The sequence below is a fragment of the Diadema antillarum genome, unplaced genomic scaffold, assembly GCF_040938485.1.
Source record: "Diadema antillarum isolate AM-2024a unplaced genomic scaffold, OU_Dant_1.0 scf00000072, whole genome shotgun sequence".
Lineage (NCBI taxonomy): Eukaryota > Metazoa > Echinodermata > Echinoidea > Diadematoida > Diadematidae > Diadema > Diadema antillarum.
In genome coordinates this window covers 4,192,249-4,211,954 of record NW_027270961.1, presented here as the reverse complement: position 1 = coordinate 4,211,954, position 19,706 = coordinate 4,192,249, and the positions used below count along the sequence as shown (strand labels likewise).

The 19,706-nt window shown below is 40.4% G+C and overlaps 1 protein-coding gene across 1 annotated transcript in view; it reads right to left on the bottom strand.

Annotated features, from left to right (window-relative positions):
- Nucleotides 1-15,332: 15,332 nt before the first annotated feature.
- Nucleotides 15,333-19,706, bottom strand: part of LOC139717212 (sal-like protein 1) — a 72,143-nt gene continuing 67,769 nt past the window's right edge. Inside the window, exon 2 of the mRNA XM_071628713.1 lies at nt 15,333-19,518. Coding sequence (XP_071484814.1) covers nt 15,581-19,518 — 3,938 coding nt within the window. The 3' untranslated portion in view covers nt 15,333-15,580. The remainder of the gene's footprint in view (nt 19,519-19,706) is intronic.

The window sequence follows — 19,706 nt, the reverse complement described above, 5'->3', positions numbered from 1 at the left end:
TGATAATAATAATAATGATGATGATGATGATAATGATACATTTGTATAGTGCATTTTCCATAAACATACATGTTCAAATGCGCTTTACCTTGGGATTATTAACATTAACGAAACGAGTGAGTTCGTAGATGTTTTTTGAAGGTGATGAGAGATTGCTAGTTGCAGAAAGTTTGGGGTACTGTAAAAGTGTTTTTTTTCGCAGTGGTTTTATTTTCGCACTTTGAGGTTGAACCGCGAATTTAACATCACACGAAAATGTTTCGAAAAGTCGTGCGAAATTAACCACGCAAGGAAATGTTTTGAACTTGCCACTTGTTACAACGCTATTGCGCACATGCACACACGAAGATTCTGCGCATTGAGTGTATTGATGGTCAACACACACAGTGATACTGCGCAATGTAGGTACAAGCATGTTATAAAGTATACTCGAGAGACAGGATTTCAGGTAAGCCTGCATTCAATTTTGATTTCTATTTAATGAATAGAAGAATAATTTGATTATAGTTTGGGTTTTCATGTGCAAAATAAAACAGTTTTTGCCGACTGAATTCACAGATTTTACCGACCGCAAATTTAAACACACGCGAAAAAGTCGGCACCGATGGAGACCGCGAAAGTATCTGTATACGAAAGAAACCACTTTTACAGTACTTGATTCCACAAGCATTACCAAGGGCATTTTGCATTCTTAATTGTTTTAATTCTAAAAGTGATAACACTGAATTCACAGTCTTATGCAATCTTATTCTCATATCATGAAATGAAAATAAAAAGATATTACAAATCATGGACATCGCTATGAAGACAAGGTTGCTCTGAATAAAGTAGTAAATGTTTTGGTCACTTGACTATGTAACACACTTTGCGGTAGTACTTCATACTTCATGTATACAACTTGACTCTTTGTTTAGCTGAGGATACATATATCTATGTTTCATTGCTTTGACTCAGAAAATTCTCTTTTTGGGGTTAATCACATTCAACTACACACTGAGAAAAAAGCAATTTTATAACCGTCTATGATACATCAATGTGATTACACACGATGTGCATCACCAACACATACAGAGTCTATTTGCAATTTGAAACCCGAGTAACATTCAATAGAAATGAAGAAGGCTTTAAAGAGACTGTACAGTACTAGTTGAGGTAGGGATTCATGTTTAGAACATTCTTAAGTGAGATAATGACAAACCTCTTATGAAATATGAAAAAGCATGTAATTCTAAGAATGATTCAACATTTATTTGATGAAAATTGGTTTTCAAATGGCTGAGATATCAAAAAAAAAAGTGCGATTTTCATCAAATAAACTTTTGATACCCCTTAGAATTGCATGCTCTTTGACATCTCATAGAGTGGTTTCTGAATATCTCACAAAACGTTAAAAGCTAAATCCTCACCTCGACCAGAACTGTACACACCCTTTAAAAAAGCAAAACAAAACAAAATAAAAAACCCAACACCGCAACAACAAAAAACACATCAGCCCATATAGAATCAACATTACAGTGCTGACAATGAATACACAGTATATGATAGATAAGCATCTATCAACATTTGATGAGGGATAATAGGTTAATTCATTCAAGGATAGTCTGAAACAAAAATCACCTGATCATACAAAAAACAAAAAGGAGAAACAATTTGACCCTACAGCTGTTTACTTCTTATTCAAGCATATCAGGAGCCCTTGCAGCACAAAAGTATATGTGTACATAGCTTGTCTGCTTTATGAATTGATATATTCTTTATGAATTGATATATTATATACCTGTTACTTAAGAATTGCATTCTGAAAGAATTGGTCTTCGGTAATGTGTTGTAAGTGTAGCACTTGAGTCCCCCAATCTTAATTGTGTGTTTGTTTGTTTGTTTGTTTGTTTGTTTGTTTCGTTTTTCAATATCTGTTGTCCCCCACCCCCAAGTGTATGTGATGCTGTAAAACTTGTAGTCTACTTTTTCCAGCCTCTGATGGTGACCTTACTTGGCTACCATCTGAAAATACCAACAGCATGGTCTCCAATCAGGTAGCTACCATGGTATTGATAAATTTGATTCTTCTTTATAACTAACTTGGTAAAAGTCAGCTTTTTAACCCTTCATGTGCCTTGTTCACCAATGGGCATGGAGTATTAGTACTTTCTTCACGGATTAGCACAGATGTCTGGAAGCTAATTGTCAAAGAATGGAGATTATCTAATCCCCCTAATCCCTATTATATGTTACCATGTCCTTCCCTGTTGGACTGAGGTACATTGCTGTGCCTCAGTGGGTTTGCTAACTTTACAACTAGGTCAGGTTTGGAAGTATTACTGAATGCTAATGAAAAAGCTTGCCAAGTTGATTAAGCTTTTGGCCTAGACACTTTAGTATTTGAGTTTCCATGCGAGCTGCTTGCATGCCTCACTCAAAAGTCATATTGGTTTATCCAGTGACTGTGCAGAATGTATGGTGGACAGCACATTTTGTAGAGAGTAGGGACCTACTGCTGGGGAAACTCGTATCACCAAAAATTTCTTTTTCAAAATGCATCTCAGACTTAGGAAATTAGTTGCTGTATATATGGTGGATTTCTTTTTCTTTTTCTCTCTTGTAGTGGCGTTGATTGCATGCAAGGTAGAGCACAGAAGAGATAGTCTAGCCCAGAGCTGTGGGCATGATTAAGGAAAGAGGAAGCGTGACTGTGAGGGGCTGAAAAGTGTATACCGTTAAGCGAAAAATGTTTGCAGCAAAAAATTTTTGTGAATTGGAGCCAATGGCCTTTTTCGTGGCATGGAATTTTTGTGAAATGCCACTGACATTCAATGCATATAGAGTAGACAGGAACTTTTGCATTTACATGTATTCAAATTTTGGGAATCTTGGCTCTTGCAAATTTCACAAAATTAAAATGCACACAAACATTTCTAGTTTTACAGTAAGACATGGTTATACTTTGTGTACTGTATGCGCTGTTATTTTCGCGTACAGATACTTTCGCGAATGAGGAGGCCATAGATGTTTTCGCGAGATGTTGTTTTCGCGAATTGACGCCGACGCTTAACATAGACTTGCTATCACCCAAGCGCATGGAGACGTTTCATGTTGTTAAAGTCATGATCCAACTGTGATTCGTGAAATTCATGAAAATTAAACCCTCGTGAAAATAACAGCTCATACAGTACACTGTACGGTCATGGTTACACTTTGTATGAATGTAAGTGTGTATATGTGTGCATTATTTTTATGTACTAAGTAATATGCACCAAGAAGAATGTGCATGTATGTGTGTGAGTGTGTGTGCGTGTTTACTTTGTGTTTATGTGTTGCATAAAGAACAAGATTGTATACTGAATTATGAAGGATTGAAAGTATGCAATCATCTTTTGAAATTGTTTTTTCTTTATTTGTTTGCTCAATTTTGGAAGCATTGTGGCAATTGATAATTTCAACCAAAGGTAGCTGAAATCAGGTGCGACCAGCTAGCACAGAATACATAAAAAAAGAGTGCATTCTCGGGGGGGGGGGGGGGGGGGGGGACGTCTTTTAAAGGTAGTATGTAATGGGCTACACACACACACACACACACACACACACACACACACACATGGATCATTGACGGCACCCATCCTCTTTTCCCCAAAGGCATGATGTTAAAAAACTTCAAGGGCAAGTTGAGACAGATTGACCCAGATAAATGCCTCGGTCTGGAGTTTGCCACACATGGTGTAAACAAAGTGATCATATGCCCCAGTGTTGTTTCGCAGTTTCTCTTTACACCCTGGATGAGACACTGATGATCCCAAACTTCCACGAAATTGTAAAAAGTTCAGACAATCAATGACTTGGGAAGGAAGAACTTAAAATTGAATAGTTAAGGGGGAGAGGAGGAGGGGGTGAGGAAAGGGACCGATACCAATTCGTGATAAGTAATGAAATGGGTTTGGGGTGGGGTTGATGGTGGGGGTGGGGAAGAGTTAAGAGTTGGAAGTGTGAAATGCAATCCACAGTCAATAATTGCCTAACACGATGAAGAATCTGAGAAGTATCGGCTGGGCTAAATGAAAAGAAAGAACGATGGATAAAAATGATCAGATCGAGGGAGAGGATGTTTTCGAGATGACTGATAGCAGTCAACAATTGTTTGGGGGCATATTCTCTTTTTGCAAGCCTTTTATTGTTATGAAGGATAGACACAGTTAGGTAGAAGCTGTGTAGCCGGTGGACGTGAAACCACCGCCAATTTTTGAAATGATACCTCTATTAAATGTTATTTGTTTTTTAGCTCTTCCTTTCACTCCATGGATGCCCTTCCAGCAATGTTAGGGTGCTCACTTTCAATCCCCCCTCTCGCATTTCCTTCGTTTAAGACCGGGAACGCCTCTCGCATAAGCAATAAAGGTGCGGGGTGAAACTCTGCGCCGGTGTTTCGGGCCGTTCGCGAAATCCGAGCCCCATCTCATCTGTCGTGGCTGCGTCTTGCGAGACTACATCCTTGCCGCGATCAGGAGAGGCGGGCCAAGCTTGTGTGTCGACTTTGTCGCGAGGGGCAGGACACGGCCATGGTTTGCTGAGCGGACGCGGTAGCTGCGCCGCAATTTGCCGCGCAATCCGAGCTCTCATTTGGAGAGAGCGATATCTGTTTTTCCATTAATTGATTTTTGCCACTGGTTTCGGAAATCAGATATTTTGCACTCTGTCTTCTGCATATGTTGAGATACATTTTAATTTAATGTGTGACACAAATGGGCGTCATGCCTGTTTGTTTGCAGTCCCTTCCTTTCGTTCGTCTGTTGGGCCCCGGCAAAAGACTTTCTGAATGGCTCAAATTTTGATATGAGACAGCCAAAAGTTTAGGGGAAACTCTGATCACTGTAGTAGGTGTAGAGAAAGGAGGCAGAAAAGTCATTCTGGTGTTCTTAGAATATACAGAGAAGGGTAAAATTCTGACAAGATTGAAAGGAAAACACTCAATTTATCTCAGGAGCCAGTTACCAAACAAGTATGCTACATAATGGTGAGGAGTTTCTCTAGGAACTGTGAGCTTTGTGGTCGATGAAGATTTTACAAAAAAAAAAAAATCTTCATTTTGAAATTGAAATGATTAGCTCAGAAAAATTTGGCACAGGGATTCCACATCCAAGAAAGTCTTGTGATTACTAAGGTGTGTGCAGCTGGGGGGGGGGGGATTTTTTTTCTTTTTGTAAATCTCCAGCACTGCCAGTTCAAAGAATGTTGGGAACACTCCTTACTTTACTATAACATGCACACTGATAGTAACATTTGTCAACATGATTGCACTTAATTCCAGGTTCCACAAAGACATTTTCTGAAGCACATCCAGCCTTTTTTTTCCCCAGACTTTTTTTTTCTGTTAAAGTGTTTTGATTTGATGCATGCTGAATAAAAAAAAAAAGATATAGATTATATATCTGCAAGTAAAACCTTCAAATTTTCTGTTCTGCATTCATGTCAATATGACAATCTCTTTGGAAATGTATTTTTAGATGTCTCTATGTCCTTGTCCATGTATTTTACATATATGCCCCCTCAGCCGTGTCCATATTGAGTTACAGTCTAAATCTATTTACCAAATGATCTCCGTTATCAATTTATTCATCCATTTATTCATTCATTGTACCGGCGGTACAGTTACTCGTACTGAGATATTTCATATGCAATATTTCCCCAAAAAAGACCTCTTTTTTTTTTTTTTGGTTTAATGATGCCATAATACGATATCATTTCTTTCTTTACTCTGAACTGTATTTCACCTCTTTCAAAACGTTTTTTTTTTTTTTTTTTTTGCTTATACAGGAGAAAGAAGAGAAGCAATAAATATCTACCCTATTTTTTGCCTGTGCTGTGTCATTTCTCAACTGGCTGTTGTCTGAAACACGCAAAGTGCAGTCAGGACCAACAAAGCTTCATGATGGCCATGTTTGTGTAGCAGGGAAAAAAACAAGCATGGAAGGAGAGGAGCGTGAGTGGTGCCGGGAGTCCGTCACACCCGAGCAATGGTGCATCAGAACATAACGCACAACAGAAGAACCATCAACCCTATTGCTACATGCATCCATGTTACCATGATGTTTTTGTGTTTGTTCTGTCTTTTGTGCTGTAGTTATCACCAGGGTTCATGAAAGTGGAAGAATTAGAATGGCTTGCTCAAAGAAAGAGAGAGGTTTGTATGTCTTTTGGTATTTGTATCTTATTGTGTATTCATCATGTGTGCCTACATAGCATTCTTGGCTGGCTGGCATGTATGTTGAATATTCAGCATTCTTTTTTAGCTAGGTGTATGGTCTCTCCTCCGAAGGAAATCATGCACAGCATCCTGTATGAATCTTTTCCAGTGGGTGCTTTTAAAGAAAGCAGGTGCACCAGTCATGAACCAGTGAATCGCCAATCAATTTGTTGCGACAGATTCACAAGACAAGAATCTCTGTCATCAAAAATTGTATACGCATGTAGCCACATTCACCACGCTTGTGTAAATTGGTGCATTGGGAAGTCTCTGACATGGAAATTTGTAATGCTACATTCCCACTGTCCCGTGATCCTTTAGGAATGCCACTCCATTGGCCATTTGTAGATGATCATGAAAATTTTGTTTCATTCTTTGAAATTTCAGGTTTGGATGTAGGGTGAAGCGAGTCGATGCGTGCCTATAGGATTTGGTTGGTTTGGATGCTATATGGTGATGATTTAGTCAATTTTAGATGGAACAATCCGTCACAGCCTGGTTCAGATACGATCCAATAGGATTGTCACAATTGAGTCCATGATTGGGTCCCGATATGACACAATCACTATGATCGCAGTCCCTACTTTGGGACTATCTGGTACATACGATACGTTTGGGTGCCAGCCAATGCAACCATCACTATCCAATTTGTTCCGTTGGGATAGGATGAAATATCTTCCATGATCAGGATCGTCAGAGACCACCATTTGAGCCAAGATTAGACCCTGACAAGTATACAATTATTGCCTGACTGACTTGTTTCTTGAAATCCTATGGAGTCAACATTACAACTCAGAGCCACTGGTGTGCAAAACACACACACACACACACACACACAATGGAAGATATCACATCAGTGAAAGTTTGAGGAAAAGCAGAGAATCCATTCAAAAGTTGTGAATTTTAAAAAAATTCAGGTGCAGTCATCACCAGATGAGAAGACAGCAACATTTCGTGTGGTCACTTGGAAAACGATATAAGAAAATGTTGAGAATTCTGCAAAATTTTATCATTTAAAAAAAAAATGAAAAGCACACATTTCCTCAACTTGTTACATTTGTTCAAGGTAGTACTGTTCCTCCTGCCTTCAGAAAGAGGCAAGTCAAGTATTCTTTTATTATGCTGGAAAAGTCTAAATATGCTGAATATTCTTGATATCGTTTCCCATACATGATGTCACAAAATGTTGTAGTCTTTTCATCCAGTGATGGCAGCACCAAAACTTTTGAAATTCTTAAACTTTTTAATAGATTCTCTGATTTCTTGTTTCACAGATGTGTTCTTGTAATATTGTTACATGAATTTAATCCACATGTATAGTTGGGTTTCATTTGTGTAGAAAATCAAAACGGTTCCAATGTGTACTCCCTACACCTCCCCTATTAACCACCTCCCCTCCCCATCCGCCCCCCTCCCCCAAAAAAAATATTCATACACTAACAATACGAATGAATGAAAGTTCACAATGACATTACGACTAAGATGGCTTTTACATATGACTACCTGACCTTTTTCAAACAAGTTCAGGACTCTTCCACGTTATAGACACGAATATTGTGGTTTCGATACTTCCTGTCATCGAGCGATACAATTCTGTGTACAGACAGGACATGAGAAAACACACACACACACACACACACACACACACACTGACAGATGCACATATATCCTACCATTTTTGTCAGAATTCTGTCCATTTTCACATCACAATTTCTAATCCCAGCCTCACACTAATGGCAATAACCAAATACATCTCAAAGACTATGTGTATCATTTGCATCCAATTTTTATTTTATTTTGTTAGACTTCAGTATAATAAAATATACAAGCTTCACTATATGCTACTCCGGTGCGTACATACATACATTTGTGAATTGGTACACTCATATTTATTTTTCATCGTTTTCGTTTTCTTATTTTTTTTTTCTAATTTCACTTGTGAAAGAAAGTAAAATAAGATGACAGTACAGCGCATGATGGTGCTGGGTGACAGCCTGTGACGGCACCCAGAGCCTGATGGGCTACTGAATGTGACAAATCATCCTTCACAGCCGAGTGCTACAAACTATTTGGATGGTAAAATTTCATGCGTAATTCTTCAGATTGGACTGGTCCACTCGTAATGACGTCCTCCTGAACTCATCATCTCTAGCAATGTACTATCACAGAAGCTTGTGGCCAAATACATAATATGAAGTACACCAATACAACTTTTGATCACACACAGAAAAAAAAAAGATCCAGATTATACTTACACACTCATTGACAAACATTGATTTCATGATATGATGCAAAATTTCTCTTGCCATGTTTACAATTTTTCTTTTCTCGTCAGTTCAACATATATTCAATTTGCAGCTTGTCATACATCCTAGCTTCATACATCTTACTTCACATCTCATAAAATGGGGAAAACTTGGCAGTATATTTGTTGATGTGAAGTTTCCCTGAAATAATTAATAAAAAAAGGTGTTTTTTTTATCTAAAAAAAAAAGATGCAGTAACAGAAGATATTAATCACTCTTCATATCAGGTTGATTGTCTTTCTTGTTTTATTGGTGTTTTTGTGGAGGTTTTTTGAGTGAGTGTGTTGTGGCACCTCCCGTTTTCTCTTAGGATTGGTCTATGGGTTACTGGGGTAGAATGAACTTAATGTAGGACAGCAGGTAAAGTCTTACACATGATGATCCATCCAATACTGTTTCCATTGAATACAATGATGAGGATTAACAACTGCTGCCCTCTTCTCCCAGTTTTCACTTCAAAGTGATTCAAATAGAATAATAATGACCAAAAAAAGAAAGAAAAAATCTGGAACACCTTTGCCTAGCATAAACAGAGAGCACAAAATGTGCCACAAATCATCTTGTTGCTGCTCCCTTTTTCAAACGAATCTGGTCTATAGAACTTCCTTCCAAACATCTATGAGAGACTGTGCATAATTTCATCTATGAGTGTTGAACTATGTCCACGTTTACTTGGCAAAACTTACACAAAACCACACAGAAAAACATGGGAAAGGGGGGAAAATGAAATGTTACTTCAAACGTAACAAGACCCTGATATAACAATTTCCCCTTTTCCAAGTTCAATTTTTCCAGTCAACTTGGTATTCCACACTGTAGCTTAACTTCCAATACTGACAAACCATGGTCCTGTGTGAGTCAATGAGAAAATAAACTCTTTCATGTGGAATGTATACATATAAAAAAACAACAACCAGAAGCATTTGTGGAGGGATATTGCAAGACACACAATACACATGCCCAGAACTCGTCCTAGTACTAAAATAAAAGTGCCTTTGAACACAAACATATAAATTCAAGATTGTAATGACTAACAGCTGCAAACTTAAAAAATAATTTTCTATTTACAAACTCAGTGACAAATAATCTATTGTGCATGATTACATTGGAATCAAATAAGAGCTAAATCAACACAAAGAGTGCAAATGAACATAAGTGTAAAAAAGAATGATTTGTTTGTACATGCTGGGGAGTGAAAAACAAAACATGACCTTCATTATAAACTGCTTGAAAAAAAAAATTCTGAAAGTGGAGCTACATACAACAAATAACACACAAGACTCGGCTACAATAATGATAATAATGCTTGTAATACTGAAAGTGCTGATGTCGAAATATGCATAGAACCAAAATCGAGATGCAACAGAACAACTTGCAGCTTACCAACATTGTAAATACACACCGTGGATTACACATGATAATCAGACAAAAAAGGGACAGGTTATGTGCACATGAGAAATGTAGGCACATTAAAAAAATGGACAGCTATCTCTCTTGCATCCAACTGCCATATCATCAGAAATGTAATCAGTGCAAAGTCAGCAGAGAGCAAGCAACTTTTGCCAGATAGATGCGTCTCCAGCCAGATGTGAAATGCAACAGCACCCCACCCTGAAGATAAGATATCATGAATTCCCATTACCAGTTTTTAAAAAAAGGGGAAAAAATCCCAAGGGCGCCAAAAGCAACAAGCTTCCAATTGTCTGGGTATCTCCTATATTCGCCATTTGCATTTCATTTTCATCGCTTGAAATCGTGCCAGTTTCATAAGTTTCTTCTCTTCAACAGACAAGAGAGAAAAAATCCAAACAGGGTATATAGATCCATCATAATGAAATAATGTGACCAAAATTGAGCACACCAGCTAAAGTCATCAAAATGTTGATCTAATCAAGAGGTGAGGAGCCATCGCGTAGAGTTGAAAAGTTAGACCGCCTGAAAAAAGTTTTCAGTCAGAGGGACGGGAGAGAAGGAAAAGAAATCGTCATATCGCGAGAGCTAACCCCCGTCTCTCGTCCTTCAATTTATTATCGGCATGTGATGGTCTTTTCAATTCCCGTCTCATCTTTCGACATTTTCACCCCATCCTCCAACCCACCCCTTTCACCTCCACCACCACCTCCTTAACAACAAACTCTCCTCACCGAAAAAAAAAAAGGGGGGGGGGGAATAGGTACCCTCCAATTATTGAGACCATGTTGGACCACTAAATCCTAACCACAAATATGATTTCCATGTGTAAGTACAATGCTAGCAAAAATGGCTACAATAGACAGGATTCAAATGTAAAAACAAATGAACAATGAAATAGAAGGGATTGTCAGTTGCAAAGTTTGGGAATTTAATGTTTTCTTATCCTCTTTGTGCTTTGCACGAAGGACTTGTCTAATTGTATGTCATTCTGATCTTTTTCTTGTTACCTTCAAAATAAATTCCTTGCACCATGGCACTGAGCAGAATCCCAGAGTTTGAAAGGACTCCTATTGTCTGGAACAAATCTTCACGTACAGAGAGGGGGAAAAATGTTACAGTTTACCCACTGATAATCACATAAGAGAGCATAACAAAGTCAATTTTCACACTCGGGCAGTTGCCTTACAACACCTCCATTCTCTCACTAAATTCTCCTCTACCCCACTCCCCCCCCCCCCCCCCCCCCCCAAAAAGGAAAGGAAAAAAAAATGTTGGGGGTGCGAGAACACCATGTACACTCTTTAGAGGGGTTCACAAAAAGTCCACTCAGGTAGACGTTCTTCAACAAGCTTCAATCCCATTGTTTGCCATCTATCTATTATCTGCCATATCTGTCCTGCCTTGCTTTTCCGAAATTTTATTTTCATAATGAAATTTGCAGGAAGTCTGCGCAAGTGGTGAAGTGATTTCGATATTCCATGCTTGTTAAAGGAAAGACAGTTTAAAAAACAACAACCAAGAGCAGGGGCCGAGTTGGAAAGGATTCCTGCGCCAGTTACTTTTGTTTGCTATCATTTATTGTATGCATTAATTTTGCGGTCGACAGAACTTCCCGCATTTTCTCACGATAGTTGGGACATCAAAGAGTTCATCTGACAGTGTGCTTCCTAAACACAGCCTTGCCATGATAAATCATTATGACAGGCCACAATCAATTAAGGGCCAAGATCACAGTGTCAAAATTTATGAAATATTCATCAAACTCCCCCTCCCTCCATCTCTTTGACAGGTAACTGTCATGTGACACATCTTAAGTACAAACATTTCAAGAAAAGTCACCTATATATTTCTTCTTTTTTTTTGTACTGAGTGTTGTTGGTTGGTGTTTTTTTTTTTTTTGTGAACCTTTCCATTTACAAGGGTTGAGAACCAACTTTTAATGAATTCATTATTGTCCAGTCTACAAGTCCTGGAACAAAAACTCTGACCTCCTGTTACTACTGGTACTAGAAAAAAAAAGAAGAAGAAAAGGTGCTAATGCTAAATCCTAATAAGGAAAACCCTCACACATTGCATGACCATCACTCCAGGCAATTACATTACTTCTTCGGAATAAATCTTGGCCCCACGTACATAACAGTCCCTGAGTCATCTAGGACAAAACAAGTCATACTCAAAACTTAAACATATGTTACAAAAAAAATAAAAGGAAAATGGAGAAAGGATGGGCATATCATCTCCTCTCTCTTGTACAGAGTGAACATCAAAGTTCATAATGTTATTCACACATCTCACAGTAATATATTAATATATTTCTATCTTCCAAATAGCTACAATACTTTTGTTTTCCCCTATACTATAAACATGGTAACTCTCAATACATACATACATTCAAGTTGTGTCATAGGCCTAAAGCGTACCATACATTTGAATATAGAGACTGCAATACATTTCATGACAGTGATAGAAAGATAGAGTGATATATATACAAGTACAAACACCATAGCAGGGTGACATTTCATTCTACTTGCGCACATGAAATTGCAGTCACATACAACAGTCCAGGGTTATTTTTTTTTTTTTTATTACTAAAACACACCTCTTTAGTGTGTGTGAAGCCGATCCCCATTATTAACTGCTTGAACTTATGCTGACCTAAACTTGACCTTAGATGCACCCTGTTAGGAGTTGTCATCTTGCTTCGGAGGTCACTCTTACAATCCACGCCAGGACCTGATTGGAAAACGGGCCAACCGATGAAATGCATCATCTCAAAATCTTAGGAGCTCTGATTCCAGTATCCTCTCCACTTTTGACTAAATCATTTGCCACTTCTTTAATCATGATGTGGCACTTGAGGCACACGTGCCTGCTCGTTGGAACGCTCACCTTTCCTCTTCTTTGTATGTACAGTAATGATGTATCAGGCGTTTTGACGCACATCTACACTCATGAATGTCTAGGCCGACATTGTGAAGTTCCCCGCTAATGACACCACCCAATATAGTACTTTCAGCTAAGCCAAAATTCACCCTTTATTTGTAGTTTCTATAAGAATCAGAAGTTGTGGCTCCCGTGGACATGGTCATCAAACATTATTACAGATTCATTTCATATATTAATTTCACGCATATAACAATCTAACAATGACATCTAATAAACTATGTGAAGTGTGGGCAAATTTCAAGGTGCAATATACATACATTAAATAAAATGCCATAGTTAGTTTTTCCAGCATACAAATCAAAACTGGGAACATGCTTGCTGCATAGCACACAAAGAGCTCATTCATTAATCATTAACTCTTAATTTTGACTTTACAAGGAATTTCACACATCAAAGTATGATCTTTCACTTGGTCGACTTACTGAAAATCTGTACAATCAATTGAGAAGAATAGTTGGGTAAATATGTTTTAATACACTAATTTTCCTACAATATGAGTGAATAAATACATCTTAAAAATCTGTACAAAAAAAAAAAGATTACTGCATTAGCAAGTCTACATGCTATCATTATTGTCAACACACTGATTAGAAGTCACTAAATTACTGGACTGTGCCTGGGTGGCAATAGTTTTTTTTTTCTTCTTAAAAATGTCTGTGTAAGATTAATCTGATTGCAGTTAAGTCATATTAATGTTTTATCTCAAATACATTTAATACAACAATTAGATCACTTGTTATCCATTTACCATCTATGTACACACAAGAAAAAACACCAAAACATCTCATTCTGACATCATGCTATTTTGGTTACAATGTACAATACCATTACATCTAAATCTTTGGTTTCACACATTAAGAAGCCATAATAATGGCTTTGATGGAAGGGCTGCCCCTGTTCATCTATAATAGTTGTTTGTTAAATGAAACCAACATATAGACGGGAAAACATACGCGTACAATGGCGGGGCGACTGTACTCTCGTGTGTTATTCTTATCAAATTGAAAACCAGGAATGAAAAACACAAGGAAGGATATTGCCGCTGGAGAAAGAAGAACAGTCTGGTGCTGGAGTGGACACTATCACACAAATTTAGGAAAGGGTGCCATATTTTGTAGTCAAACACCTACAGGTCATTCTACATAAAGTACTGATCAGCCCTCTCTACAAACATTAGGTCACCCTTCAGTCACTTCTAACACTGAAAATTAAACACTCGATTCCACATCATATTTTTGCATGAAGACTGCTCAGCATTATCTTCCTTTTTCTTCTTTTTTCCCCCTGTTCTTGAAAAATGAAGCTGATCTGCTCCTGTCTGGACAATGTATTCTCCACTGCACACGACCCACGATGATCAGCTTTTACATAAATGAAATGGGAAAAGCTATCTTGCTTTCCATAATGCCATTGGTGGAGACTGAGAGAGTCTATGGAGCTAAGCTTCTCTTTTGACTAAAAATATGCTATAACATCAGTATATCTCTGAGATTTCACACAAAGAGTCTCTGATATCATCATCCACTCAAACAAACAAGTGTTGTGGATTAGCAGACATATAGAGATCAGGTAAATGCTTTTTTTTTTTGGATAATGTCCTAGCAGTCTACTAAGATGCACTCAAAATTCATTGTCATAAAAACCACACTGTAGTAGGGGAACGGAAAAGAAATGTATCGCCCTAAATACACAAGTCGTATCAAATCACAGTTTAAGCAGATCAAGGGGAATTTACAGGCAAGTATGTCATAAGAAGGATAAGCTCTTTCTACTTCACAGACTCTTCCAACGTTTACATCCCAACAAAAGAGAGGACGCAGCCATAATGATTTTGTCAGTACTTAACAATCATGACTTCAGCAGTGCATTAGTTTACATCTGGCTGTGGTCAATCGTTAGAACATCAACAATATGGAGCTCTCCGGATGAAAGCCAAAATGTGATCACTCCACCAGGTTCGATTTAAAGTCTTCAGGAAATTTGTGCCACATCACATTCTTTTGTCCAAACTTTTAAATATCTCAAGCAATTCTTCAAATCATCAATATGACTGCTGTCCAGTCTGAACCTCTTACACAAATAGAAAATCCCAGAATGACCACAGTACACTGATATCATGTCTCGGCATATAACCCTTTCTCTGCCATCATTAGACACACCTGACTCTGGGGAAATGTCCTCAGCAAATGAATTGGTATATAATTACTGGAGAACATGACACATGAATGAATCTACATATCACAGAATCCCTCCAAACGGGGGTGAAAATGAATTGTACCCTGTTGAGTTTCATCTCTAGCTTGTGGAATGCCCTTTCAAAGAATGCAGATTTACAGCTTTAGGGGTTTTTCCTCCTTTCTCGTGTTGCTTGAACATAGGCAGCACCAGTAAGCGTTATGAAATGCTTGCAAATGAAAAAAAAATACCCTGATGGAAGCAATAACAAAAGAAATATTAAGCTTTCATTGTTGCCTTTTTTTTTGCAATAACATGTAGTGCTCCGTCAGGAGAAACAAATATAAAACATACAAAATACATTGCAACCAAGGTTCAGGAAGAAAACGTAAACTGGAAGCTCTGCTGTCTAAGGTCATAGAGAACTTGGTTGAGCTCTGTATATACAAAAAAAAAAAGAGGTTGGTGTCAATGGTTGGGTAAAGTTCAAGCTGTGTCGTCTACTACACTAAGTGCTCATTTGTGATGCAATAGGTGGGGTTCTTTCGTTGGCTCTCTCTACAATCACCTCCTTGCTCTTCTGCATATCTCTGTTCAGCATATCCCTGGAGAGTGCTTCTTCGCGACTGAGGGCAATCTCATGGTTGAGAGCCTCATCTCTACTCAGCGTCATCTCCCGGTGTTGGGCTTCTCTGCTGATGCCTGCTTCCCTGCCATCGGTAGAGGGCGCCATGCTGTTCCTCATGATCACCGACCCCTGCTCCGGTAGGTGCATGCTGGACGGTGGCTGGATGACTGAGATTTCATTGGCTTTGGTAGCAGCAGCTGCAGCAGCAAACCCATTGAGGAGATGGGGCGGTGGGTACTGGTAGTAGGCCCCTTCAGCAAAGCCTGGGTGTATACCAAAGAGGTCACTGCGAAAGATCTCCCCCTCCTTTGGGCTGATGATGAATGGGGGCTCGACAGCAATGCGCCGGCCACGGCGCCCTCCTCCATTCCACATGTGGGTTCCAAGGTGGACCTTAAGGTTGCCCTTTGTGGTGAAGGCTCTGCTGCATATATTGCAACGAAACGGTTTCTCGCCAGTGTGTGTGCGCATGTGAATTTCGAGGGCGCTGTTTGTCTGAAACTGCTTCCCGCAAACAGAGCAAGAATGCTTGAACTGGGGACGCTTGGTGCTCTCTTCTGGGGATCCAATGGGGCCTCGCTTCAGAGGTGGGGTCTGTGTGTTGCTGGTGGTCTGCTGCAAAGGAAGCTCTTGGCTGACCACTGGTAGCTGCACAGGTGATTTTGACAGACCAGAATTAATTGGGGAATCATACCGTGGCATCGGCATGTCTCGTATCTTATGTGTCAGCATGTGCTGCTTCAAATTCCCCTTGGTAGAAAAGCCCTTGCTGCAGACATCACATCTGAATGGACGTTCCTTGGTGTGACTCCTGTAGTGGATGTTCAGAGCACTAGCACAGGCAAATACCTTTCCACAGAAGTGACAAGTTGTGTTTGGTCTCATCAATCGTCTGCCACCGAGTCCCATACTAGTTGGCTCACTCATTATGAGACCGGCAGAAGTCATAGTGGGCTTGACATCCTCAGAATACATGCCATCTCTGTAAAAATAGGCTGGCAGACTCCTCTCCTCACCATTTGGAGGTATATTCTCTTGAGGTGTGCCTCTCGGTCTCAGATCTAGAGCCCCATTGTAGTCGATACCACTATCCTCAATCTCAAGTTCCCGATCCATTTCCTCATCGACCATGCTAGAAGAGGCTGAAGCTTGCTCATTATCAGGGTGCATGGACATTTCTACATTTCTGTTTTCATCTTCAGAAAGTACAGATTTGGCATCTGCCTGCCCTGGGCTTGGAACTGTAGGCGACTGTCCATTTGTCAAAGGATTAACAGGTTGCAATCCAAGAATGCTGGGCATGAATGATTCATTGCGTACCTTTGTGGATTCCTTATCATCATCACTTGTTTTCTCTTCCATTGGTTGAGTTGTAGAGGATGGGGAGTTTTCATTATCTACTGGCAAAGTACCAACTTCTGGTTTGTCACTATCATGAAGGGATTCTTCAGGAACTTCACCCTCCTCAGGAGTTGGCAGATCATTTCTCTCATCTACATCCATGTGGTTATCAGCAGATTCTTGTCCATCACCAGATTTCTCTGCCTTCTCACTATCGTCGGCTTCATGTTCAATATGTGGTTGTCGTGGGACTTCAACTCTTGGTGGGACACTCATCCCCTCAGCAGCATGAATACGCAAGTGTTGTTGGAGCACAAGGGGATTACTGAAGCGCTTATCACATATGGAGCAGTAGTGGAGTTCACGGACAGGACCCTTGCTTCTGTGGACAGCATAGTGTGTCTTCAAGTTTCCCTTGGTAGTGAAGGAACGTCCACAGATCTTGCATCTGAAGGGCCTCTCTCCTGTGTGTGTCCTGTAGTGAAGTTGGAGAGAGCTCTTGCAACTGAGGACACGATGACAGATCACACACTGGTTGGGATCTGTGATCTTCTGCTCAATATTTTCAACCAGTTGTTGGAGCTTGGAGGTCTCCGATGTTCTCAGGCCAGCTTCTGCTAAATTTGCGAGAGATGGCGGGGTTACAGGTTTGCCTGGCTCATAGCTTGATGCAGCATTGGAAGACTCAAAGGGCATCATGCTCATGTGTTCATTGTGGGTGGGCATCCGTGGAAATCCTGCATACAGAAATGGAAAGCTACCAGAAATTGGGACACCACCAGCTGAAACCACTGGGAAGACATTGGATGACAGGGCAATGGAAGAAGATGCAGGTGAGTCACTCTTGCTGTCATTAGGAGACATACTATCTGCCCTGCTTGTGGCTGGGCTCTCTTGATCTTCACCCTGACTCCTCTCTAAACTGCTGAAATGCTTCACCTCCTGCTGATCTTCATCCGGAAAGCGTTTCTGACCCTCACCCATGCTGCCTTCAGAGTCTGCAGGATTGCTGCTCTTTGAGGACGGACGTGGAAAGAAATCTTCCAGCGGAAATCTGTGATGCTCATTTGGGATAGTAGGCATTGGGATCTGGTGGATTGATGGTGGTTGAAGAGGTGTATCCATGGGAGGTGGGGTTGGAGGGTGCTGTCTAGTATCCATGTGAATATGCGGGTATCTGCTCTGGTGACGCTGGAAGTGGACCTTCAGGTTGCCCTTTGTTGAAAAGCGATTACCACAGATGTTACACTTGAAGGGTCTCTCACCAGTGTGAGACCTGATGTGAATCTGGAGTGCACTGTCACTGCCAAAAACTTTGTGACAGAACCTGCACTTGTGGCGAAAGAAAGGATCATCAGCACTGAACTTGGGGTCAAAGACGGATACATTTGGAGGCTTGCCCTTTCGCTGTGCAGAAAGAAGCCCTTCATGGTATGGTATCTGAGGGGGGATTCCAAGGGGATTGTGGGGCATTTGCATGCTGGCATGCTGTTGTAACATCTCAAATGGGGATTTCTGACCAGAGAGGTGGAATGGAGGTGGTATTGGTGGCATAGGTCTCCCATGGGCCTGCATTGCCTCCATAGCAGACTGCTGGACTGCGGAGGCTGCCGCTGCTCCTGCTGGGGACAGTAGGTGATTTGGCTGGATCATCCCTGGCATGTGTGGCATCGGTATCAAGGGTGCCGACGGAATGCTAGGGGTCGATGAGCTGCTGGTGGTGGGAGCATCAGCTGTAGCTTCAGTACTTGTTTCTTTTGGTGGGGGCGACTTCTCAGGGACAGATGGTAAATCAGATGAGTCCTCTTTACGTTGCTGTTGCTGTTGCTGTTGCTGCTGTTGCTGCTGTTGTTGCTGCTGCTGTTGCTGCTTTTGTTGCAGCTGAAGATGATGATGTTGGATTTGCTGTCTCTGTTGCTGGGCAGCAAGGTTATTGATTTGCTGCTGTATACTCTGAATCATATGGAGTTGATGAAGATGTTGCTGCCGAAGTGCATATATCTGCTCCTGGATCACCATCATATCAGGATGACCTGGAACAGCAGCTGACTCACGAGGGAACTGTGCAACAGCATACGGTGTGTTCTCCAGATTGTCAAGAGAAACGTTGGACGGTGGTAAACTGGGATTGGGGCTGTCATCTGCAGACCTCCCCGGTTGGCCATTTTGCTGCTGGACTTTCCCCTCTGACACATAGTTTGGTTCCAGGGACCTCCGGCCCTCAGGGCTGGAACGGTCCGATGCAGTGTCCACATCCTTTTCAGACATTTTGCTGGACTCCTCCATGCGCTCCTCCTGGCCATCATTGAAAATCATGACCACCGGCTTCTTGATGCAGCTCTGCTTGTGCTTCACAAAGTCTGCAAAGACGATAAACTCTCCTCGGCAGTTGCCACACACATGGACATCTCCGATGACCTCATCATGGTCGTCTGAGTTCATAGCATCCAGAGGATGGTGGAGACCCTCAGATGACCCTGTGTTTGAACATAGAGAGAAAAGAAAAATCATTGGTATTGGTCGGGCTAATTTTTGCTCACAAAGAACACACTAGCAACACAGAAAATTCTCCAGTATTATACTGTCTTAGGGTGTGTCCAGAGTTTTTCCTTAACATGCAAACTTACAAACAAATGTGAATCACACGATCGTCAAAAATCTTTAT